Raw genomic sequence first — 22,963 nt, forward strand, 5'->3', positions numbered from 1 at the left:
GTATGGTTATAAATGTAGTGTTGTCCTTTGCGTTTTCTGACACTTTGTAAAATCTACCAAAATTTCAGGATTGATCGCATTGACCCAGAATCATCATCATGGGAATATACGTTGTCAAAAAAGGCGACACCGGCGAGTCAATCGCTAAATCTCAAACTCCTCCGCTCTCTCTACCGCAAATCTTTGCAGCAAATCCTGGAGTCAACTGGGACAATCTTCCTGTTGGTTATCACATCCATGTCCCTGGCTACAAGACAACACAATACGTGATCGTCCCCGGCGATAGTGGCCTGGCTATTGCAGGTCGATTAGGTATCGGATTTGCGCAGCTGGAGAATCTTAACCCCGGCACCAAATGGACAACCTTGGAGGTTGGGAAAACAATCACCATCCCGTCATTTGAATCTGATCGTGCTCCTCTTCTCAAGGATTGCGTTGGAGCACCTATTTCGGGAGTACCTGCCCAAATGCCGGCACCCGTGGAGTCTGTAGGAAAAGCCATGAGCGAAGCAATTCAGAAGAAAGTGACGACTTTGATCGGCGGATCCGAGGACAATGTTGCTAATGCCATCAAAAAGGTGGTTGGCTTGGACTGGGTGGGCTGCTTCTTCCATATTTATCGAAACGCCAAAGGCCTGACTCCAGGTGGTGCTCCATCCACCGTGATCGCTATTGTGGATCTTAGAGATCCTAAAAACCGTAAGCCGAATAATTAGTCCATCCGCGTCGAGGACGGTTGCTGACTGGGTTGAAAAGAGCGTGACACTGATGTGGTGCCATGGAAGATTCCCGCATCGTTATCCTTGCCATGCGCTGAAGGCAAAAGTAATGCCACAGTGTTCAATGATGCATCCAAGGGCAAGGACCTCGCGGTACTATTCTCAAGTTGGAAACAACTCAGACAAGTTATCTTCGTCGACACTCACGGCCACGGCCGTGCGCCCGAGATTGCAACCCGCTACGCACAATGGATTGGTACGGCCAACCGCGCTGGAGTAGATCCAGAACCACAGATATTTTTCGTGGCAGGCGGATTGGCTTCATATTGCAATGCACAATGCTTCGGAAGAGTACTTTTGAATACGCCGAATCCATATGGTAGGTTACGTCCCCTTCTAGTCGAATGTCTATGTGAATGACAAGTCGTCCAGTGACTGGTTGGCCAAAATCTTTGTAGTCAATACACTTCATAGTGCTGAATCTATCGTTGGACTACCATACAATCGTATCCGAACTGTAGAGTCTCAACAGTAGACCTCGGATTTACCAAAGTGAAATCCAATATCACTCGTGGCACTATGTCAAGCTATTGCCCATTGACAATGTGAAGCGGTAACGCGAGCTTGTACCATGGCGCACGTGCAGATTGTCATATCTCTGCAGCGCGTCATTTAGCTAAAGAACACAGTTTCTTGCTTTGTTGTTTTTCCATCTGGGGTATTAATTGAAACATGGTTGAAGCTTCTGCGGGACGTCCAGGGGCACTACACCTGGCACATTTTCATACCATACCACATTCGGCTAAAACGAGGGTTCCACATGATTTGTACGGCGATCACTGTAATACAAGGAACAAGGATGGATATATCTTCTTGATTGTGTCTTGTCCCTCTGTCTATTCAAAGAGACTCTGCCTGTTTATATACGCTTGGGCCTGTGTTCTGAAGGCCGCAATCAAAACGTTCACGTCGACGTCATTCTGTTCCAAATCCGCGTGATCAACGAGGTTGATATAAGTGGCGCTAATGGTCAAACCCGGCGCTGTTTCACACACTCTCTCCGAGGCATCTGGTTATTCTGCGCCAAAAAAGCCACCCAAAAGGCCGCAGAACATCTACATTGGCTGCCTCGACTACAACTTGAACATGTGTGTACAGACCGGGACGGTTTTTACGAGTTCCATGCAAGGTTATATGAGAAACACGTATAATTGTACATGTAATAGCTAAAGTTGTTCCCATTGCGCAATGATTTTGCACGTGCCAGGAAATCGCGATGCCATACCGGCTGCGTGGGAGGCTCGGAGGTAACGACGGCCTAAAGAAAGGCTGGGTGGCACCCAAAGTTGTGCTCATACCGTGAAGAACTGACAACTTGCTGAGATGATAATAGTGCCCCAAAAAGTATCGGCCGCAAGGGTTCTTCAGGCTTCACACTATTAACTAGTTAGTGTGACTAATCTGTAGCACTCCCCGCTCCCCAGACAAGTCTAGACCAACCTTCCCCGCTCTAAGCCATGCTTCATAAACGAGCGCTTTGCTTGAGTCCAAGGATTCTTCTGTCAATTGCGTCCGGCAATGTGCATTTCGCGTCTTCGGATTTTATCACCCCGTGACTCAAGTACTACCCTCCTTTGGACATTCAATGAACTCGAAGAGACCTGCGCCGACAACAAAAGCATGCGACGGGTGTCGCCGCAGAAAGCTAAGAGTGAATGATATACAATCACCAGCTTTCTTCAGATCCTAACAAATCTGTCTCTGGCAGTGTGTACAAGAAGATTCAAACCTGTCGGAGTCAGGTAGTTTGAATTGCGTCCACTGCATACGGATCAATGTCCCATGTACCTTCAATCTAAGCCGTCGAAAAGGGGGGCCCAAAACCGGAAAGTGAGAATTTCGTTGATTGCGTACCAATTCCTTCTATGTTTGCTGACGAATCGGGAGCAGACGAATACGTGCTCTTCAAGCTGAACAGCAGCTTTCAACTTTTCCGGTTGACTTGTGTTCAGCGGTCGCAGATAACTCTGACTACAATGGCGCTTTTTTCTCAAATCTCCACTTGAACAGCATGAATCTGTCGCTTTCTCTTCCGGATGAACCCTCATCCGGCGACTCGACGATGTCACAGGCCTTCAGAGATACTGGAGGATACACAGATGCAGGCTTCTGCAGCGACGATTTCGCCGGAATACAATTTGAGGATTATCAAGCATTAACGCTGCCATCTGTTCCAGGGCTCTTTCCCGGGAATATGTGTAGCAAAACACTGCTTCGGATGCCTGAGTGTGCATATTCAGATGAGCACTATCGTCCGTTGCCAGATGATGACTCTTTGCTTTCTACGGAAAAACTCCTGGACGAGATAGCGTTCTTCACTGACGAAGCATATGAATGCTATCCTATTCTGCACCTGCACAGCCTGATCAAAAATATTGAGGAAGGAAAACATCTTTCCGACGCCGAGTTTCGTACACTTGCCCTTTCAGTCGTCACGCTGAACGAAGCTCGCAGGTTTCGCCGCATTCCACAACATGGTACTGCCCGTCTGGACTCTCTTCTTGGGACGGTGCATAATCTCCGGCAGAAATCCAATCACGATTACCTTGCCGACCCGCCGTCGCTCGATACGGTAACGGTGTCTTGGTGTCTTTTCATGGCGCACATCTTTCGAGGAAATATCTACAAAGCCTTCGCATATCTGACCGAAGCGATAGGCTTTCTAGACCTTATCGACTACCCTTCAGATCACCTTGAGACTGTCAGGCTACGACGAATCGAATATATGCTGTACATCACGGAGTCGGGCGCCGTATCTCTCTATGGCCCTCCCAGAAAGCGACGGATTGCAAGACTGCCATCGAGTTTTCCCGGTCGCGTTGATGATCTAATATTTCCAGATCACTCAGAAAGCGACGTGTGCAGCCTAGCACAAAACACGGCACAGGAAAAGATGCAGATTTCGGACAAACGGGCAGTGGAGCTGCTGCTTTTGATGGCCCGCCTTCATGCTGCCTCTGGACCTGACGAAGTGGCAAACGTCACAGTCGACGAAAAACTGATGGCAACAATGGCGGGATCGCTCGGAAAGCATGCGAGGACGGGCACGGCCATATCGGAACAGACCGCAGATGTGGCGATAACTCGCCAGTGGAAGCTTGGCTGGCACTGGCGGACAACGCTGGCAGACTTCCGTCCTTTGACCGAGCATAGGACTAGTCTCAATTACACCACGCAGATCCTGGGAATGACTGCGCTCCAATGGGGCAAAACTCTCTCACCGCCACTACTGAGACTCATTGGCATAGGCAAGATCGTTGCTCTAGCGGAGGCAATCCTTCACATTTCATCGACGATTGGGGAGTGTACAAGCTGCACAAATATCATCGGCGACCTGATCCGGATGGTATCCGAAGTCGACTACGAACGGAACTATGCTGTCCAGCTCTATTTTTTGCATGCCTCTGTTTTGACAGTTCCGCCGATGATCGACTTGAATGACAGTCACAGTACTGAGGTCCATCGTGATCCAGAGGTTGGATAGACCCGGCTAATTTAATCTGGAACCATCATACAGCAGAAGAACCAGACGAGGGAGAATCTCTCCTCCGCTTTAATTGACATGAGTGCTTATCAACAGCCGACCAAGGCTGCTCCAGTTTCGATTCTTATTGTATCAAATAGCAGTATGCGGTCAAGAAACCGGTAAGCAATGGTGGCTCAAAAGTCGGTATTCAATGCATAATTCAACACTCTCACTTGATTCATCATGTATTGCTTTGATGCGTGTGCTCTGGGGAAAAGGTCAATCTCGTGTGGGACCCCAGGAATGATTTCCAACTGCGTATCTATTCCGTGATTTCGGAGGTGGAGAGCGTATGCGATACCCTCATCTCGCAATGTGTCACAGCCGGCGACGGTGATGTGGACGGAGGGATGGTGCTCTGGGGGAACGGTATGGAGCACAGAGGCATAAGCATGCGAAGGTTGAGAGGCAACGTAGGTTTCTACTTACGAACCTTAGTGACGGAATTTTTTACCTCTTGCATCTATTTCTGTGAACTCACCCCAAAGCTTTTCCATGGTAGCAAGAGGCAGTTGTGCCTCTTTGCTTGTGCCAAATCTGATCGCCGAAGCTCCATTCGAACTGACGATGGGTGGATAAAGTGCCGGATGGCATGTCACAGGGACGACCAGGTTAACATGCTTGACGCGAGGGGTGGTATTTTCCATGGAATCTTTTAACGCCACTGCGGCGGCGAGGTTCCCTCCAGACGAGAAACCCCAGATTGCGATGCGCTTAAGGTCGATCTTGTATGTGGTTGCGTTGTCCACAGTCCAGTTGAGCGCGGTGTAACAGTCGTTCATTGGGTGTGGGAAAGGGTGCTCGGGAGCGAGTCGGTAATCGACGTTGACAACAACTGCGCGCAATTCGGATGCGAAGAACTTGGCCAGTTCTACTGCCTCGTTAGAGACACTGAGTTATTCATGGCGTGAATCTCACTCACCTTCGTCCATCTCGGGCAGGCCATGAGTCCACCCACCTCCATGATACATGATCAATGCAGGCCTCAGGCCAGAACGAATATACGGATTGAACGCCGCTGGATCGTATACACGGACTGAAAATTCCGTGTCGTTCTGGTATATGACCGGGATACTTTGTATCGAAATCGGAGTCGTTGGAAAGATGCGCTTCGACACGGGCTTCCTGGGCAGACGCAGATGGACGTCTCGAACTTTTTGACGCATTTCGTTATGGTCAGCAATATCACGAGGTGCGCCCATGTCTGTCAGTGGGCTTTTCATCAACTCCTATCCGTGATTAATATCGAGATCACAGCCCGTGGTCCTGTCGGCTCTCACCTCGAGGAAGTTTGCATCTCTGTGCTCAATGATGCTAGAGCGTGTGTCTCTTACATGTGAACCTTGCTCACTCTCTGAGCTCTCCTCACCGCGATTCATTAAGAGCTCTGTCGACTTTAGCTGCGATAACGTGGAGGCAGGCATCTTGCGGACACAAAAGTATGCAGCGATGGAGTTTAAACTTGGATTTTCACAACCAAAACATCGAAATACGCCCATGGAATAGCGTCGACTGGGAACCTTTGAGACAACTACCAAGGGTATCTACGTATGCTATGACACTCCAGGAGAAGTCTGCACCATTCCTTTCAGAGCGACTTTGTACCTTCCCGAGCCTTCTGCCATCGGAGCACAATTTCAGATACATGCTTGCCGCGCTAATAATGCATCGGAGGCATTCTCGGAAGCAAACCTGGTAGGAACCGTTTCTTCACCAATCAGAGATGCCAGCCGCAAATTCGATCCACATGGAGCCCTCGCATCCTTGCTTAACTTTCTCTGAGTCGTTGCTTGGAATCTGCAAACAGACCGACATATTCCTCGGCCACTGAAATAGCGGGAACCTTTTACATTTCTTTCTAGTCATTGGTAGCCTGTGAACTCCGCTAAGATCATAAGCCACCTTGCGGGTTAATCATAGCACACGTTGCGCAATCCTCCAAGCTCACAAGGCACATGCCAGAAAATCGAACAGCCGAGACCCTTTCCACAGTATATGCAAGAAGGCAATTCTGTGTCACGGGTACATTCTCAGTCCCCAGACGGGCCATCATCGAAGTGTCTCTGCTTCCTATAGGATCCCTGTGTAGGTAGGTACAGCCAAATCTGAAGGAGGACTTACCATCAAAGCTAAATGTTGTCAACATCCCTTGCTAGGGCGTCACCTTTGAGACTTTTAAGAAGATATGAGCACTGGACATGCATCTCCGTATCATCAAACTAAAGGAACTTATTCTGACAGTAGATATCCTTTGTCAACCTCGGTCGAAAATGCTTTCTAGTACTTGTATCAGATCCGGTGGCCGTATTCATTCTAGTGCCCCATGAGTTTTTCGACAAAGAACAACATCTCTATTCTCCTATTTTTCTCCAGGTGCACACGACTCGGCAAGCCCTATCATCATCTCTCCCAGAGTAGTTCCGACAAGCTGTGACGGTTGGTAGGTCAATGCCACCCAGCATGCTATGAGCCGTCAGAATGTATGCCAATCGCCTCGAAACTGTTATATACTACAATAGTATTCCCTTCTTCTCGTCAAGCCGCTGGAACCAATGTTAGATCTTGAACGTCCATGTGGTCAGAAACATATAGGAGTAGGAGAAACAGGGCGGAAGGGACGTGAAAGGTACACCGTGGAATAATGTTGAAACGAGATACAACGTGTTAGACTCAAGGATGAAGTTTTGAAGTATCATAATGCATAGCACTAGGACTTGTTGGCAGACTGTGAAAGCTTTACGGTGAGTCCAGTATGTGAGAGAGAGAGGAAGTGAAAGGAGGGTATACTATATCGCCAACTTGGTACTCACAACTGTGGGATGCAAACAACTGTCTAGTGGAAAGGTAGCTTTCCTTTGCTTTGTTTTTGGATTGAAGTATTGTTATCGAATTATATTCATGATCGTTTCAATCTATACGTATGGAGAGAATTTCGGCTAGTTTTTCAACCCCTGTACATGTGTAGATGAGGCTTCATTGACCACCCAATCACAAGGATCAGCTATAATTTGGGGGATGCATATCCAGGAGGCTCGTCACAACCTTCCACTATGTATCACAAACAGTCTCGTTCGGTAGAGGCAACATAGCCAAACAAACTAGCTAGCACTCAGATTGGTTTGCGTTCTTTTCCGGTGCCTCAGGTGCAACAACCCTTGGCCCTGCGGTCTTGTAGTCTACACCCTTTTGTTAGTATCTTCATATCATGATTTTCTCCTTTCAAGTAACTCACTTTTCCACTTGCGTTTTGGCAGCTTAGAAGCATACAACTCATCTATTTCCGCCAGAGTTCTATTAGCCGTCTCAGGACTGCAAGAACTAGTCAGACTTCAATCTCTTGAAAGACAAACGATGACGTGCTTACTAGTAAAAGTAGGTCCAGATGATCGTTAGTAACATGAAACCGGCAAAGATCAAGAATGCTTTCGCCCCCAAGTTACCCCTAAATCATATCAACGGACTGTGTCAAATCTTATTATGTCAATAGTGGGAAACTCACGCGTTCGGACTGGTTATTTGCGGCGCAGCGAACGAGCTTATGACCGCAGTGCTGTAAGCCCATATCAGCGACCAACTCTGTGCCGGTTCACGTAGAGCCGCTGTAGGAATCTCGGTAGGGGCCAAATAGCAGCTACTACAGAGTCAACATCTCACGTCAGGAATAGTAGAGGTTCTCGGCTTACAGCGATTGAAAAGAGAGTGCATCAACGAAAAAGAAGATAATACAGAGTGAGGCCAAAGCCAGACTCTGTGCATTAGTGGTTAGACCGGCACATGCTATTCCGCCCAAAGCGATGTCGAGAAGGAAGAGGATGATGAAGCAGTAGAGTGCGACCGGTCGCCGACCGATTTTGTCAACCAAGGGAGGGCCAATAATGGTGCCAATTAGTTGTGCCATGTAGATAATGACCGTAATCTTAAATGGATCGGCGACTCCGGCTTGGATGAGGCTCACAGTAGAATATGTGGATATGAGGATCTGGCCACTCGATTGTGACGTACAGTAAAGTGCTCCAGAGGACAAAGTTCTTTCGAGATGTGGCGGTTTCAGGATATCCCAGACGCTTCTCGTGGCTCGCTCGTCTTGTTCGGTTTTGAGAGCATCCAAGGCAGCTGTGATCTCGGCCTCCACCATTGTCATGTTTTCCGCACGTAAAGACGTCAGAACAGCTCTCGCCTCATCGATTCGTCCTTTACTGATCAGCCATATTGGGGATTCGGGGACGAAAAGAGTCAAAACGAATAGCAGCGCAGGGACAGCTGCTTGAATCGCCAGCGGAATGACATACTGGCGGTGATCGTCGATCTTTTCGGCCGCCCATACAACAACCGTAGCAAGGAGAGCGGATGCAGCAAAACCTGCAACGGTGAATCCCACGGCTCGAGCTCTGACATGAGCAGGGACGAGGTCTGATTGATATATGGTGGTGATGTTGGTCAGTATGCCCATACCAAGGTCTGACACAAAATTAGAATTCTTTCAACAGTCACGTAGAATCGGGGTCTCACAATTCCAGAACCTCCCGAAAACAAAGGCGGCCATATTGGGAGCAAAAAGCTGCAAAACGGAGCCGGGAATGCAGAGTATAGCGTAAGCCAGGAGAAGACTCCTCTTTCGTCCGATTCGTCTCTGAAGAGGAGTCGCACCAAACGCGCCGATAGCACCTCCGCAGATGGGAAGCGCCACGAGTAAATCCAGGTTTCTCGCCTTGCATGTAAGTTAGTAATGTAATCCAAAAACGCAGGTGATTTTTCCTTTTTTTACAGAAAAGACGTATGCTCCATCAAATCCAGGACCTTGATATTTGGCTACGAAATGTGGAAGCGATATGAGAGGAGAGATCAAAGCTCCATCATAGCCCCAAAGACCCTCTGCAAGACCGATAATAATTACTGGACACTCATATCAGCTCATCAGTGAAGGTCACAGAGATTTTGGGCTTATACTTACAATTTACGAGCACCAGCCAGTTCAACCATTTGTGATTGGGGGTCGGGCAGACCGGGAAATCAATGTTTGAATCTATGGTCTCTCGAACTTCAACAGAAGCCTTCGTCGTCGCCATTTTGCTTTCCAGGGCCGAAGTCAAGTGTGTGAAAAGCCGCTCTCGGGATCGCACTGGCCATTTGCAGATATTTATCCTCTGGCAATACCTTGGTCTGGTTGGGTTATCCGTACCAAGATCCGGATCCTAAGCATTTGAGTGGTGAAGAGGAATTCCCCCGCCGAGTTTGCCTGCTTTGAGTTAGCCTTCAATTATCCTCCCGAGCATGCCTCCGAGGATTCCTTCGAGTGCTCTTCGGTCATGGTGCTAACGTTTCTCTCTGACGTCTTGTATAGAGCGCAGAATGAGGAGAATGTGAAGTGTCGGTTCTCTTCTCGGATATCTGGGAAATGCATGAAGGTATATATTAGAAACGCTACTGCGTTCAAGAAATCCGGGAAATTAACACAGCGAGTCCTGAAGAATAAAGCCGCTCATTCTCACCCCCCAAGGAGATCTGGGCCGTGCGGTTAACGGCCCCCGTCATTCATTACCAATCCCCAATATCATCCTTCAGTGGTGGCAATGTCATCTTTATTCTCCTACACCACTGCAAGCATGGAGCCACGCTTTTCCCCCAGAGACTCAACACCTTGCAGTACGAAGAATGAAGTCATTGTTGGCGGTCTGAAAGTCTACGTCTACGGACTAGCCGAAGTGAAGCAGCAGGGTCACACCGAGCTTGCGATTCTGTATCTAGCTCATGGCCGAAATGGCACTTATCTTGATGTGGAAGACGTCGCGCATGAAATCCTTCATCAGTACCGAATAAATGGGCGAAATAAGAGAGCCGGCCTGATTGCTGTGGCTTTCAATATGAGAAATCACGGAGATCGCATCGTGCGTTGACATCTCTTGTGCGACCTGCCTGGAGTCTAATAGGCATTCAGATTAACCCCAAGGCGAATCTGACTTGGACTGATGGTAACGATATGCATGCGTATGAACGAAACCCCACTGTCGTGCTTTCGGAGAATTCGGCGGTTAGACTGACAAATGGGCACTGAATTCAGACAAGATATGCTCTCTTCCATGGCTGGCTGCGCTCATGACCTTGAGCTCTTGATCGACTATCTTCCGCTCTATCTCCCTAGTTATTTTGAAAACTTCTACAACGTCGTGTCTGGTATCTCCCTCGGCGCGCATATTTCGTGGAGGATGGCGACATCGAGCGCCGCAGAACGCGGCAAAATTCAGGGTCTGGCAATCGTCGCGGGCTGTCCCAATCTTACCGCACTCTTTCTTTCGCGACTCGGTGTCAACACCGCCGAGCTGGCAATTCCTTTGGACGAACTGTGTGGGCTTCAATATGACCAGCTCTCGGCCTGTCTGACCGAAGAACAGCGCCAGCGATGGCCTCGTGCTGTGAGTGAAATACTGGGCGAGTTGGATCGAGCGACGTATGAGACTTTTCCTTGTAACAATCCTACCCTCGTTCTTCATGGTATGCTGGATCAATTGGTGCCAAACATAATCACCGAGACCTGGATCACGAAGAAAAGGGCGGAAGTGGATGCCAGGATCGAATATTTTGTGTATTACAATGCTGGGCATACATGTACGGCGGGAATGGTCGATAGAATTGCGGAGTGGCTGACGACGTTATTTTGGATGCAGCACCGGGAATTGCCAAGTTCCCAGAGGCTTAGTTGAAACAGATGTTATAGCTGGGACGGCAGGTTTAACCGATCGCTGGAGGAGCCCCGCTTAGGGCACGCCATCGGGCTTCTGATTGTAAATCAATCCCGTCACAAAGCAGAGGTTCAAACCTCAAATTTCTGTAGCATTTGATTCTGGATCATTCAGAATACATGCATACTGGAACGGCCTCGGAACGGTCTCACTTAAGTCCGCTGCATGGCGGCTTGCTTGGCCCGGACTGCGCCTTCTCCGCTAGTCCCTTTTCAGCCGTGAAGAATCCGCCAAGCCCGCATCCTGGGCACCGAACAAGGCCCCGCTTGCGACTCACGACTTCCTTCCTCTTCTTTCTTCAGCCTCTCTTTTCTCGCATCCCCCCGTCATAAAGAGAACCCTAAATGTTTTCTCTTTCCTCGCTGTCCCGCTCAATCCTTCTCTCTCTCTCGCGTGCGCGCGCGCAATTTCACTTTTTTTTTTGGGTGCTCTAATCTCGCGGAAGAGTCAGTGGATTCCCATCCCGTACAACCCTAATCCCGCATATACAGGATGATTCATTCCGAAAAAAACAAAAAATGAGTGGCGGTGTGGGATCTCGTGAACGTGCGACATGAACCAAGGTTTTATTGCCTAGTCCTACGTGACTTGAGGTCACGGAGTGCAATGATCAGAAAACCTTCCTCCAGCAGAGCGCGGGTGACAGAACCGGCGTCGAGACTTGAGACTGACATTTTCAATCTCGATCATCTCAACGCCCATCTTTCCTGCCGCGTGGTCTTTGGCATGCAGCCGCCTTGCGAGTTGTCCTGATGTCTGTCTGGTACCTCTTAAAAGGTTTTCCTTCATCGTTCTCCGTCACTACCATCATGCAACATAGAAATGTATTCGCGCTATTCACCTTTTCCCTCAAAATCCTTTTTCGCAGAGATGACCATCTCACCGGCTCCTTGAAATGCAGTGGAGCAGCTCATCCCCAGCGCTCGCCAGCACTTCTCAGCTACTTCACTAAAACATGGAGAGAATACGAAAGCCTCTGTCATGCAAAGTACTCTTTATATGGCCCTCCGATCGACGACTTCGAAATTGACTGATTTGCAACTGCGTGGAATAACTTAGCAAGTAGGAGCACCTCTCAAAACTAGGATATTGCTGCAATACTGGCTACTTTGTTCCCTGTTAGCGCTGGTGAAGTTCTCAGCCGTGAACAACATCAGAGAATGAAAGCCCTACTCAAAACGCAAAAATCCCCTTGTTTCCCGGAATGCAGCAAATTGTTCCCCCTGCTCGACACCAGAAGCCCTATGAGAGTTACGGATTCGGAGCTTGAGCATTTCCAAAGCCTCGAATGGATTCCGGTTGATTTCAATTTCCTGACCATCACAAGATATATCTGGATGAGTCTCCCAGTCAGATCCATTTCTTCGACTGAAACCAGGGTTTTGATCTCCCCAGGTATATGAAGGTGTCACATATTCCTGCTGAGTGCTGGAGTGTGAGATTTGCAGACAACTCCATCTCCCTCGGGGCTAAGCTGTAGTAGTCCGATTGCATTTTCGCCATGGAGGGGTAACTCGGCAGAAATCGAATAGGTATGCTGAAGGAGGCGCAACTAGGTTGTGGTGTGCATGCGGTATATGATTGCATCGCAGCCGGCGAACAGTGTTTCCCTAGCAAGACAAGACTTAACCCTACACGTTTAGACGTGCGAGAGCTAGCCAAGAAACGCGCTCCGAGTTATCGGGATAGGCAACCCTGCGTCTGTGACTCAATTTGGAGGACATGATGGATTCTATTAACAGGCCCTTGGGTGTTGCGTGGGAGTCTGTCTGACTATATGTCGAGTAATTTACGCTGAGGGTACTAAGGCCTCAAACTAGCGTCAACAGTTTTTACATTCCTTGGCAGCCCTGCCAGTCACAGCACTGCGGAAAGCGGCTACGAGGCATGAGGCAGCAAGGCTACGGAGCCATATGGCTGCGAGCTGTGGCTGTCATGTTTTGCTGTTATTTTGGTACAGGCTATTGTTATTGAATTGTACCGATTACAGACTACTGTGGGTTAGTTCGCCTTGGCAGCCAAGACGTTAAAAACGGCACCATTCTGACACCTATTAAGCCACATTACACACCCAGACTTCTGTCAATCAGGAGCACCATATCACGTGATTGCACGTGACCATTCCGTAGCTATCACTTCTTGGCGGTGTAACCACTCCAATCTATTAACGAGATACTTCGCTAGATTAACTCCCCCACCTTCTTTACTCCGTCCTCCATACGAGGTACTTTTCCGCAGGAGCGGGTTATTGCGGCTTCAGGCGGGATCATTTTCTTCTAACAACTGTCGCCAGGAAAAAAATCACCTGAGGTCCGCCTTGATACCATTTCATGCAATTCAGGTAAGGCAAATTCCATCACAAGGCTACTATCCCTCTTTCATCCTAATGTACCTCTGGTTGAACTGCAGAGGGTATCTTAGATATCAGGCCATTTGATTGATGATGGCACGATAAACTCATTCAACAACCCTGCATGCTCGAGTCCTTTGTGCCCGTGTCCTGTCCAACACCACACATCAGTCTGCAATTGGGCGAGGACAACAAAACTCAAGAAAAAACCAGGCCACTCTGTGACGGGCTGTTTATTTCCCGCACCCCCTCTGCCCGTCACCAGCGAACCTAGGCGACTTTTTTTAAGCCGTGAATTCTCCATCTTGAGGGCACGACGAAACGCAACTATCCATGGCTTGAAAAACAATAAAAAAAAAAAAGATTTGAACCCCCCCTGTGTATAAGTGTCTCATCAAGTTGGCCGAAGCCAAAAACATCTTGCGAGACGACAACGGGATGTCGCCACAAGAAGCCCCCGGTGGGAAACCGTCCATAGACTGGTCTCTCTACCTCGTCACAGACTCGACGCCCGCCATTCTGGGAGATAGGGATATTCTGCACGTCGTCGACCAAGCGATCCAAGGCGGGGTGGGCGTCGTCCAATATCGAGAGAAACATGCCCACACCGGCGTCATGATCGACATAGCCTCCAAACTGCACTCAGTCACACAGAAACATAATATCCCCCTGCTAATTAATGACCGAGTTGACGTGTGCATGGCGGTAGGCGCAGAAGGTGTGCATATAGGTCAAGATGACCTGGACGTCGTCCGTGCCAGGGAGATTCTGGGACCGCACGCCATTATAGGGGTTACAGCCTCGTCGCCAGAAGAGGCGGCAAAGGCGATCAAAGACGGTGCCGACTATCTGGGCATTGGAACCACCTTCGCCACGCCCACAAAGACAGACACGAAGCATATCATCGGCACCAGAGGGCTCCAGGAGATATTGCGCACTTGCGACACGGGAACCACCAAGTCGATCCCTTGTGTCGCCATCGGCAGCATCAACGCCTCCAATGTGCAGCGCGTTCTGCACCAATCCGCGTCCGGTTCGAACCGGCTTAACGGGATTGCCGTGGTCAGCGCCATTATGGCCTCACCAGACCCCCAAGCGTCCGCCAGAACGCTCCGCGATTTGATCGAGTCCGGCCCCGAAAAATTCTACGCGGCTGTTCCCCCCACTAAACCGATCATCACCGACCTGAAAACCCTCATCACGCACGCCCCCGATGTCATCAGGGCGCACGTCTCGTCGGGCACGCTCTGCCACAACATGACCAACACGGTCGTGCAGAACTTCGTCGCCAACGTCTGTCTGAGCACGGGGTCCTCGCCCATCATGTCCGAGAACGGGTCCGAGGCCGCGGACCTGGCGAAACTGGGCGGCGCGCTCGTCATCAACATGGGCACCATCACGGCGGACAAGATGGACGCATACATCGAGGGGATGAAAGCGTACAATGCGGTGGGCGCTCCTATCCTCTTCGACCCCGTCGGCGGAGGGGCGACGGCCGTCCGCCGCGCCGCAATTGAGCGGCTCCTCACGGCGGGCTTCTTCAGCGTCATCAAGGGCAACGAAGGCGAAATTCGCGCCGTGGCAGGCTCATCGACCTCCCAGCAGCGGGGCGTGGACTCGGGCCCCTCGGACGCCACTTCTGGGGAGAAAGCTCAACTGGTCAAGATCTTGGCGCAGCGCGAGCACTGCATTGTGCTCATGACGGGCCAGACAGACTACATGTCCGACGGCACACGCACGGTGGTGATTAGAAACGGCTCACGCTGGCTGGGCAAAATCACGGGCTCGGGCTGCGCCTTGGGGGCCGTCGTCGCGAGCTACATGGCCGTGTTTCCCGATGACAAATTCCTCGCCTGTCTCGCGGGCATCCTGCACTTTGAGATCGCGGCCGAGTCGGCCGGCGAGTATTGTAGCGGGCCCGGCACGTTTGTGCCCGCCTTTCTCGACTCGCTTGATCAGCTGGGCCAGGAAATGCTCAAACAGGAGGGTCTCGGGCTGCCCGGTTATTTTGCCTCCCAGGTAAAGGTGGAGATGGTCTGATGAGCAGGGAGCCACAGCGAGAAACGAGAGAGAGGGAGAGGGAATGCTATTACAAAGAAGGAGGCTCTAGCGTGTATTACAGCGGGCCCTGGCACACATATGCCCGCGTTTCTCGATCCACTTGAGGGGGTTGGCCAGGATATGCTCAAACAGGAGGGTATAAGCTTGCCTGGGTTTTTGACGGGCTAGGCGATGGTCGAGATGGTTGATGAGCCCCAGCCAGCGAGCGAGGGATAGGGGGGAAGAGGAAGGAGAGGAGTTAGAGAATGAGGGAAAGAGGAAGAGACGTTCTATCAACAAGGGGGGGAGATTTTAGCAGGCAGGTTGAACGGAACGAAGAGAAGTCTTTATCCTAATAAATAGGAAAGACGGAGAGGATACATGGAAAAAATGGTGCGGGACAAGAATAAGGAAGGAGAGGAACCGCCGATGCATCAGCACCCGGCGTGAATGGACACTCACTCTCCCTTCCTTTCTCTCCCTGTATCTCCCCTTTTTCTCTTGGGGCGCCAGGACCGAGGTGAAGAATCAATCCTCGGATATTTCTGTTCTTGAGAAAATCAAAAAAAAAAAAAAAAAAAAAAAAAAAAAAAAAAAAAAAAAAATCTATACTCTACTACATTCTAGTCAAGACAATCGCACCAGCCCTCGGCACAAGGTCTAATATCCTGTTCGACATCCAGACGCAACCACCACCCACTACCCTCGCCCCAGCCAGGAGCAGCACTGCCATCGCCATCGCCACTCACAATGCGCCGCTCCCTGACGCCCCTTATGGCCGTCGCGACCATGAAGTCCGTGTCATACGCCACGAGCTCGATCTGGACGTCTTCGACCCTCCTGCCGCGGAGCAGCGTGGTCATGCCCCGCTCGGCCTTGTCGGGGGGTGTCCATTTCGCGATCTCCACCGGCGAGGGATGGTGGCCTCCGCCGGCGGCGCTACGGCCGCTTGGAGATGAGGGCGCTGGGAGAGGCGGTTCGAGAAGAGAAGGTGTGCTCGGTGAGTCTGGGAACGGGGAGAGGTAGTCATGTGAGGGTCGGTTGCGGGTGTGAGCGTGAGCGGCTTGAGACCGGACTGTGGAATTGGCGGGAATGGAGAGTTTTCTGGGTCTACCGCTGCCGTCTGTCGGGGAGGAGAGGGATGGTTTTCTCTGCGCGTACATGTCGGCGGCCGGGATCGAGGCTTTTCGACGGGGCAGGTCGGATGATGACGGGGAGGGAGGCGGCGGAACACCCTCTGCGGATTCGCGCTTTGTGACCATGTCTATGGCTCCTCCTGCGGCACCGTGGCTGGAAATGGAGGACTCGACCGGGGCCAAGGAAAGGATGTTCGCCGGGGATTTCCGATGTGCGTAGATATCGGCGGACGCAGGAAGGGGCATGCCTTGTGACTCTATAATGTTGTGAGTGTTTCTGCTGTTCTTTGGCTGGTAGTTCGAGCCCGTGGATGGCTGGTGATTTTCCTTGGGCAATGGGGGAGGTGGTGGAGCATGAACATCGAGGAACTCGAGTTCTCTTAACCAGCTCGCCAGCAGTCCCTCGCCCACCATCTTGATATACGCCTCCTTGAGACTCCAATATGCGTAAAATCGACGCAACTTCATATTGATGATCTTGGCCTCGTGATTCTGGAAGAATTTCGTATTGCCACCGGTACCCGGCCCGTCTGTGGGAGAGGAAGCTGACGACGAAGAACTCGATTCACTAGCCCACTCTCCTTCCTCGCGCTCTTTGACGGGGACATGGATTGGCATTTGACGCATGTGACGTCGCTCACGGTCGGAGAACATCTCGGCAAAGATCTCGATCCACTCGTCGAACTTGGACTGCGTGGTGAGGTCCTTGGGGGTGCGCTTGTCCTCGTTTGTGCATGCGATGTCAACCCCCAGACGGACCAGATCGGGATGATCAAAGGCCGTGCATGTCGGGTGGCCGGTGAGATCGATTTGTGCGAGAGAATCTAGCACTGTGGGAGAAAGTGGGGTTGGATTCGGAACGACGGATGAAGGAAGCTGGGGGTTGGGCGTAGAGCAGCCAATGATGGCGACGAGGCCGGCTTGATGAGAGACATTAAATTCGAGACCTCTTATGTGGCAGGACTCTTCGGAGTCGGGGTCGCCGTCGTCGTATATATCAGTGGTGGACCAGTTTTCGGGCGGTTCCCAATACGGGCGTCGATGAGGAGCTGGGGTCCGTGAGATCTGGACTTCGGACCAGGGGATCTTTGCGCGCCGGTGGATGAAGGTATACTTGAGCAAGGCGCTTGCAAGGGACATGAAGCGGTCCGCGGGCCGAATAAAGCGGGTGATGGCCTCTTGATCGGAACGCTGGAGAGTTGAGAACAACGGGAGGGAGTGGAGAGATTTGGGATTGTGCGGCTGGGGGACATAGGGCCTGGTGTCGATGTACCACCGGTTGATGGTGGTGATGAAGTTCTCGGGGCATTGAGGCGACATAATGGGAGGCTGCCGACGACGGCGGTGTGGTGCACCTCCGGCACTCACAACGGCGCGAAACAGTAAATGATGCTCAAGAAGTTCCTACTAGCCACATGATCCGTATTCGCCGAAGAGATGTCGCGACATTCAGTCAACGGTCGAACTGGTAGATGTTGCGAGGCCTGGGAGGGGATGGAATTGGACGTGAGGGTCTGTCAGCAGCTGATTCGTGGGATGACTGGATCACTGAGTCTCTATGGTTTTTACATTACAGCGATATGACAGAAGAAAAAAGAAAGGCCGAGAGAGAAAGAGACAGTGATGTCGAGGAGAATGTCTTAATTTAGCAAGAGGCCGAAGAGGGGATCAACAAGGGCTCCAGGATTCCCAGGGGTTAGCAGGGGTCCACGAGGCTGATGGGTGCTTGTAGGTGTCACTGTGTCAGGCCTTCAACTGCCAGATACTTAACCAGGACTCGGTATTGGACCGGAGGCATCGACGATCAATCTTCTGTCGTCTGTGGTCAATTAATACGGTCGAGCAACGGGCGATCAAAGGGCGCCGCCACCGAGTCCTACGGCGGACTATTTAGCTCCCATGCGACTGGCGTGCGGATGGGGGCGAATTGATTTTTCCTACATAGATGACACATGGATAACGGATAATAACGGTGAGAACACCATTACTTGCTATCGTCCATCCCCCATATCTCCCCGTTTCGTATCTCCCACTTGATATCTCCTCTCTTTACTACTCCCTGCTCGCACATGTGCTGTCAATGACAATCACCGTCGGCGTGTTGGCCCTGCAAGGCGCCTTCTGGGAACATCTCGTCTTGCTACGAAAGGCCGCTGATTACTTGCGCAATCAAGGCACGGCGGCCTCGTTCGAGTTTACAGAAGTCAGAAACCCTCAAGACCTGGCTCGTTGTGATGCTTTAATCATTCCTGGCGGCGAAAGTACAACCATTTCCCTCGTCGCCGCCCAGTCTGGTCTGCTGGAACCGCTGAGGGAATTCGTCAAGTATGCGCCTTCCCTTATCGCCCTTGTGCTTACTGACCAACACCCCGTCAGAGTCCACCGCAAACCAACTTGGGGAACCTGCGCCGGCTTGATTCTGCTCGCCGAGGCGGCTAATGCTACGAAGAAGGGCGGGCAGGATTTGATTGGTGGCCTGGATGTACGCGTGAACCGGAACCATTTTGGACGACAGGTAGAAAGCTTCCAGGAAGACCTCGACCTGCCCTTCTTGCAGACCAATGGTGCCGTCGACAAGAAGCCCTTTCCCGGCGTCTTTATTCGCGCTCCCGTGGTCGAAAAGATCCTTCCCAATGTCGATGGCATCCAGAAGGAAGAACAGCAATTGGCCGGGACCGTCGTTGCCCCGTACAAGTCTGCCGAGGACGAACACGCCCGGCAGGCCATGAGCTCGCATGTCGATATCATGGGAAAACTGCCTGGTCGCTTGAAGAAAGCCGCCGGCATGGGGCCCGACGCACACGCCGGTGAGGAAGCGGGAGATATCATTGCCGTCAAGCAAGGCAATGTCTTTGGAACCAGTTTCCACCCTGAATTGACCTCGGATATTCGGATCCATGTCTGGTGGCTAAGGCAAGTTTTGGACGCGGTCGGCACGACGAACGGCGTTTCATGAATCCAGCGTTTAGGAGATGCTTGATGATAATTCATCATCTACCTCCACCATATTCTTCCTCCTCCTTTTTCCTCTCTGCATCAATCGCCCGACCGTAGCCTCCTCTTCCCGGGTCGAACTCGTCTCGGTATTCATCTCTAACCTGTCCGCCCGATTTGCCGCGGCCGTACTGTCGGCCCTCTTGGAACCCAGCATCAAGGTCAGTGCGTATGACACGCTCGTCGAGCTTGGTGCCGCCTATGTATTTCATGCAATCCAAGGCCTCTTGATGGGTGTAGTATTCCACGAAGCAAAAGCCGCACGGCGTCTTTTGGAAACGGTCTAGACCCATGATCAGTCGTTTGATCTCGCCGCACTTGGAGAATAGCTCATGGATCTGCTCCTCGGTGGTGTAGAACGACCTGCGCGAGGATCAGCTTATCGCCCAGCAAAAACATATCGTTAGAGGACATACAGATTCCCGACATAGAGAGTGGTCGCATCTTTCAGCAGGTCGTCGTGTTCTGCTGGCTTGTCACCGTCTTCAGGTTGGTCTCGCCCATACTTCCGCTTCTTCTGAAACGCGCATCAGCTCACCTCCTGCTTCATTCACCGTATAAGGGAGACACCAACCCTTGCAGAGTAGTATGTACTAGGCTTGTCCAGCCTCTCAACCGTAGACATGTTGTTAGCATTCGGGGACCTGCAGTGAGAGATTGAGTGATGGGAAAGTGAAACCAAGCTGCACCGCGTCTTCTCCTCACGCAGTCGCGTTGCCCAATTTGGCTTAGTGCGGTTGGCGTCTCTCCACCAATCAAATATGGCCCTGCCTATCGACGCTTCAACGCTCCCCGAACCTTACTTGGTGCGTGCCCTGTTCATGGTCAGCAATCCCTTTTCAAAGAGTAATATTTCACCGGGAAGAAGATTACACATCGGTGCCTAGGTATCATGTTGTCTGTATTTCCTATCTTTGTTGTGGTACCAGATTACTGCCTCTGCAGGTAAGTCATCACGGTATCGCACTCTCATGTGTTGCTCAGCCTGGACAAATACAGAGTACCACATCTGAACACTACCACTGGCCCATTCCTTTGGGTTTCAATTTCCATAAATCCTAGTTCTCATTCCCCAAGTCTCATGGGGAAATAACTCTTGCTCCAGGCCTCCAGCCCAACCTCTCTCTGTGCTCCCTGTCCACACTCTCCTTGTTCTCTCACTGGCCATCCTCTTCCGGTACAACCGATATACGTTGTTGGTGAGAAAGCCCAATTCCATCTGAGCGATTAGGGACTAAGTCCTCGTCTCGCCCAATCCCCGAGATCCAAGAAACCTCGATGCCCCCGAGACCCTCGATGTGTCGGATGCCGCTCTCTTCAAATCCGTCTTCGACGTATTCGGCGTCGACATATTCCTCGATGAGTTCGACCACCACCTGGAGTTCAAGGCCTTCAACGTCGTTGCCGTCGAAATCGTAGTCTGCCAGAGGATCATAGTATTCAAGTTCTGACGGAAGAAAACTCCTGGTGCCATAGGCGGCGGCCCACGCGTCGACCCAGCTGGCGGTATTGTTGTCTGAGGTGTTGTTGGCGACGGTATTATTGGTGGTGTGGTTGTTGTTGTTGGTGGTGGTGGTGGTGGTAGTGGTGGTGTTGTTATTAGAGGTTTGGGACGATGCCATTTCGAAGAGCGTAAATGAGGATATATTGTTAAAGGTGGTTGTCAGTAGGTGGTGTGAAGTGTGTAGCGGAGGTGTATTTGATGGATGCGCGACGATTTAAGCAAGTACCACGGTGGATTGTTACTTGTTCCGGGGAAACTCTGGCCTGCAAAATAGCGAGAAGGTGAGGCATATATATACCTTTCCATGGGCAACAGCTTCTCAAGCTACCGGTCATCGTCTCTGCAGAACCTCGAATACGAATACACGGACCAAGGGGTTCTCGGAACCTTATCTCATGGAAGCAACGTTCTTGGGAGAATTTGAGGGCTGAATGACTAGGGGGCCTTGAGGGAACTACTTACCTTAACGGGCTGGAAACTTTGACCGCTCTCTTCGAAAGACAAACAGGGAGGGGACTGAAGCAGCTATCTGGTCAGTCTCACCATCCTGTAGTCGGTGGATACATTTGTCGAGGCTCTTCGTCATGGGTTGCGTGACTGACAATGTGGAGACTTAACTGCTGTCCCAAACGGGGAGCGCAGCCTTGCGGATAGAGTTCGGTCGTCCCGGCGGATGATCTCACACATGGACAGTGGAGTGGGTCCATATCTGAGGCTGCTCCCTTGCCACCCAGGTAGTTGTGTGATGCTTGTGGACAGGCGATACGAAAAGCAGGTTGACTTGTCCATCGTGCCGAGATGTGAAGTATATGCCTTCGTAACTAGGAGGCCCCGTGCCCGGCAGTGAAGACGTGCAAAAATTCACCCTTTCTGATATTTTAGACATGCAGAATTCTCACCACAATCGCAGACACAGATAAACTGACCATTCTCAGGCTTGTCTCTGCATGTGTGGTAGGAAGAGTTGTTGTTCGATCAACCTTCTGAGTCCATTAATCCAAAACTCCGCCAATGACTTACATGGCCGCTCGTTAACGAAGCCTGATTAGTAGGGAAGGGTTTACTCCAATATGTGAGATTTTTTGCTGTTTTGGTGGACGTCCATGGGTTCGATCCATCTGATTTTCGCTCTTTTTTTCCTTTTTCTTTTCCTTTTTCATTTTCTTTTTCGTTTCTGTGGACTGTTCGTTTGATAAGTGTCTGGATCTGCCGTAGCCTGATCCACATCTGAGAATTCATTGCAACCAGTGACAGAGGTGATCCCGTGTTAAAGCTTTCAATGTGATCTAATGTAGATCTTGGCGATCTGAGTTCTCTGTCCATCTGCAATTCCGCCCCTCCTCCGCTCCTCATATCGAATGTTAGGCGCGCACCGTGGGCGCTGTGCTGAGAATGCGCGTGTCTACTTTGCTTCGCGCTATTCCCCTTTGGCGATGTAGAATTTCTGGCTGTGACTGCAGACTTCCGAATGCTCACAGTGCTATCTCCACTGAGCTGGTCATGTTTGTCGCTGCCATGGTAAGGCGGGCTGATCATGTCTTTTCCGGCGTGCTGCGCTAGTTCCGTAGTCGGCTCATAAACTTGGCAACATGCATATTCTTTTCTCTATCCTTCCATTGTTCCTGGGACCAGAGGCTCAGCAAGTCATGTTTAGGGGATTGAGGGAGGTCCCTGCTTCAAGTAGGCACTCGATCCGAAGCTGGAGGGTGAGCACCCAAAGTCAGATTAGTTGTGTACAGCCTTCAGATCTCATAGACTTTTACTCGGTCGACTTTGTTGCCACACGTTGGAATTGACGCTTTCCTAGGTCGTGTTGATTCGGTATCTGGCTTTGGTCAGATTTTAAACAAGGGACCCGAGCGGATCACATGCGCGGAATCTTTTGCGAAGTTTCCCA

At 50.9% G+C, this 22,963-nt stretch overlaps 10 protein-coding genes across 10 annotated transcripts; 5 read left to right on the forward strand and 5 right to left on the reverse strand.

Annotated features, from left to right (window-relative positions):
• Positions 1-98: 98 nt before the first annotated feature.
• Z519_05894 (uncharacterized protein) lies at positions 99-1,240 on the forward strand (the record flags this gene model as incomplete). The annotated part of the gene is made up of 3 exons (XM_016763634.1): positions 99-699; positions 757-1,098; positions 1,194-1,240. The coding sequence occupies 3 exons, from the start codon at positions 99-101 to the stop codon at positions 1,238-1,240; spliced, it is 990 nt and encodes a 329-aa protein (XP_016619958.1).
• A 1,550-nt stretch (positions 1,241-2,790) lies between these two features.
• Z519_05895 (uncharacterized protein) lies at positions 2,791-4,263 on the forward strand (the record flags this gene model as incomplete). Its single annotated transcript, XM_016763635.1, has 1 exon — positions 2,791-4,263. The coding sequence occupies one exon, from the start codon at positions 2,791-2,793 to the stop codon at positions 4,261-4,263; it is 1,473 nt and encodes a 490-aa protein (XP_016619959.1).
• Positions 4,264-4,439: 176 nt separating this feature from the next.
• Z519_05896 (uncharacterized protein) lies at positions 4,440-5,507 on the reverse strand (the record flags this gene model as incomplete). The annotated part of the gene is made up of 3 exons (XM_016763636.1): positions 4,440-4,726; positions 4,787-5,176; positions 5,228-5,507. 3 exons carry the CDS (start codon positions 5,505-5,507, stop codon positions 4,440-4,442), a joined length of 957 nt encoding a protein of 318 aa, XP_016619960.1.
• A 1,900-nt stretch (positions 5,508-7,407) lies between these two features.
• Z519_05897 (uncharacterized protein) lies at positions 7,408-9,371 on the reverse strand (the record flags this gene model as incomplete). The annotated part of the gene is made up of 8 exons (XM_016763637.1): positions 7,408-7,481; positions 7,538-7,614; positions 7,670-7,747; positions 7,805-7,936; positions 7,989-8,763; positions 8,815-9,013; positions 9,071-9,198; positions 9,257-9,371. 8 exons carry the CDS (start codon positions 9,369-9,371, stop codon positions 7,408-7,410), a joined length of 1,578 nt encoding a protein of 525 aa, XP_016619961.1.
• Positions 9,372-9,875: 504 nt separating this feature from the next.
• On the forward strand, positions 9,876-11,003 carry Z519_05898 (uncharacterized protein; the record flags this gene model as incomplete). The annotated part of the gene is made up of 3 exons (XM_016763638.1): positions 9,876-10,190; positions 10,241-10,290; positions 10,364-11,003. 3 exons carry the CDS (start codon positions 9,876-9,878, stop codon positions 11,001-11,003), a joined length of 1,005 nt encoding a protein of 334 aa, XP_016619962.1.
• A 2,827-nt stretch (positions 11,004-13,830) lies between these two features.
• Positions 13,831-15,432, forward strand: Z519_05899 (hydroxyethylthiazole kinase; the record flags this gene model as incomplete). The annotated part of the gene is made up of 1 exon (XM_016763639.1): positions 13,831-15,432. The coding sequence occupies one exon, from the start codon at positions 13,831-13,833 to the stop codon at positions 15,430-15,432; it is 1,602 nt and encodes a 533-aa protein (XP_016619963.1).
• A 623-nt stretch (positions 15,433-16,055) lies between these two features.
• Positions 16,056-17,888, reverse strand: Z519_05900 (uncharacterized protein; the record flags this gene model as incomplete). The annotated part of the gene is made up of 1 exon (XM_016763640.1): positions 16,056-17,888. The coding sequence occupies one exon, from the start codon at positions 17,886-17,888 to the stop codon at positions 16,056-16,058; it is 1,833 nt and encodes a 610-aa protein (XP_016619964.1).
• A 760-nt stretch (positions 17,889-18,648) lies between these two features.
• Positions 18,649-19,524, forward strand: Z519_05901 (pyridoxal 5'-phosphate synthase, glutaminase subunit Pdx2; the record flags this gene model as incomplete). The annotated part of the gene is made up of 2 exons (XM_016763641.1): positions 18,649-18,893; positions 18,945-19,524. The coding sequence occupies 2 exons, from the start codon at positions 18,649-18,651 to the stop codon at positions 19,522-19,524; spliced, it is 825 nt and encodes a 274-aa protein (XP_016619965.1).
• Positions 19,525-19,558: 34 nt separating this feature from the next.
• On the reverse strand, positions 19,559-20,187 carry Z519_05902 (uncharacterized protein; the record flags this gene model as incomplete). The annotated part of the gene is made up of 3 exons (XM_016763642.1): positions 19,559-19,925; positions 19,979-20,079; positions 20,137-20,187. 3 exons carry the CDS (start codon positions 20,185-20,187, stop codon positions 19,559-19,561), a joined length of 519 nt encoding a protein of 172 aa, XP_016619966.1.
• A 532-nt stretch (positions 20,188-20,719) lies between these two features.
• Z519_05903 (uncharacterized protein) lies at positions 20,720-21,184 on the reverse strand (the record flags this gene model as incomplete). The annotated part of the gene is made up of 1 exon (XM_016763643.1): positions 20,720-21,184. One exon carries the CDS (start codon positions 21,182-21,184, stop codon positions 20,720-20,722), a length of 465 nt encoding a protein of 154 aa, XP_016619967.1.
• Between the last annotated feature and the right edge of the window lie 1,779 nt (positions 21,185-22,963).

Source organism: Cladophialophora bantiana (genome assembly GCF_000835475.1).
Source record: "Cladophialophora bantiana CBS 173.52 unplaced genomic scaffold supercont1.8, whole genome shotgun sequence".
NCBI classification, from domain to species: domain Eukaryota; kingdom Fungi; phylum Ascomycota; class Eurotiomycetes; order Chaetothyriales; family Herpotrichiellaceae; genus Cladophialophora; species Cladophialophora bantiana.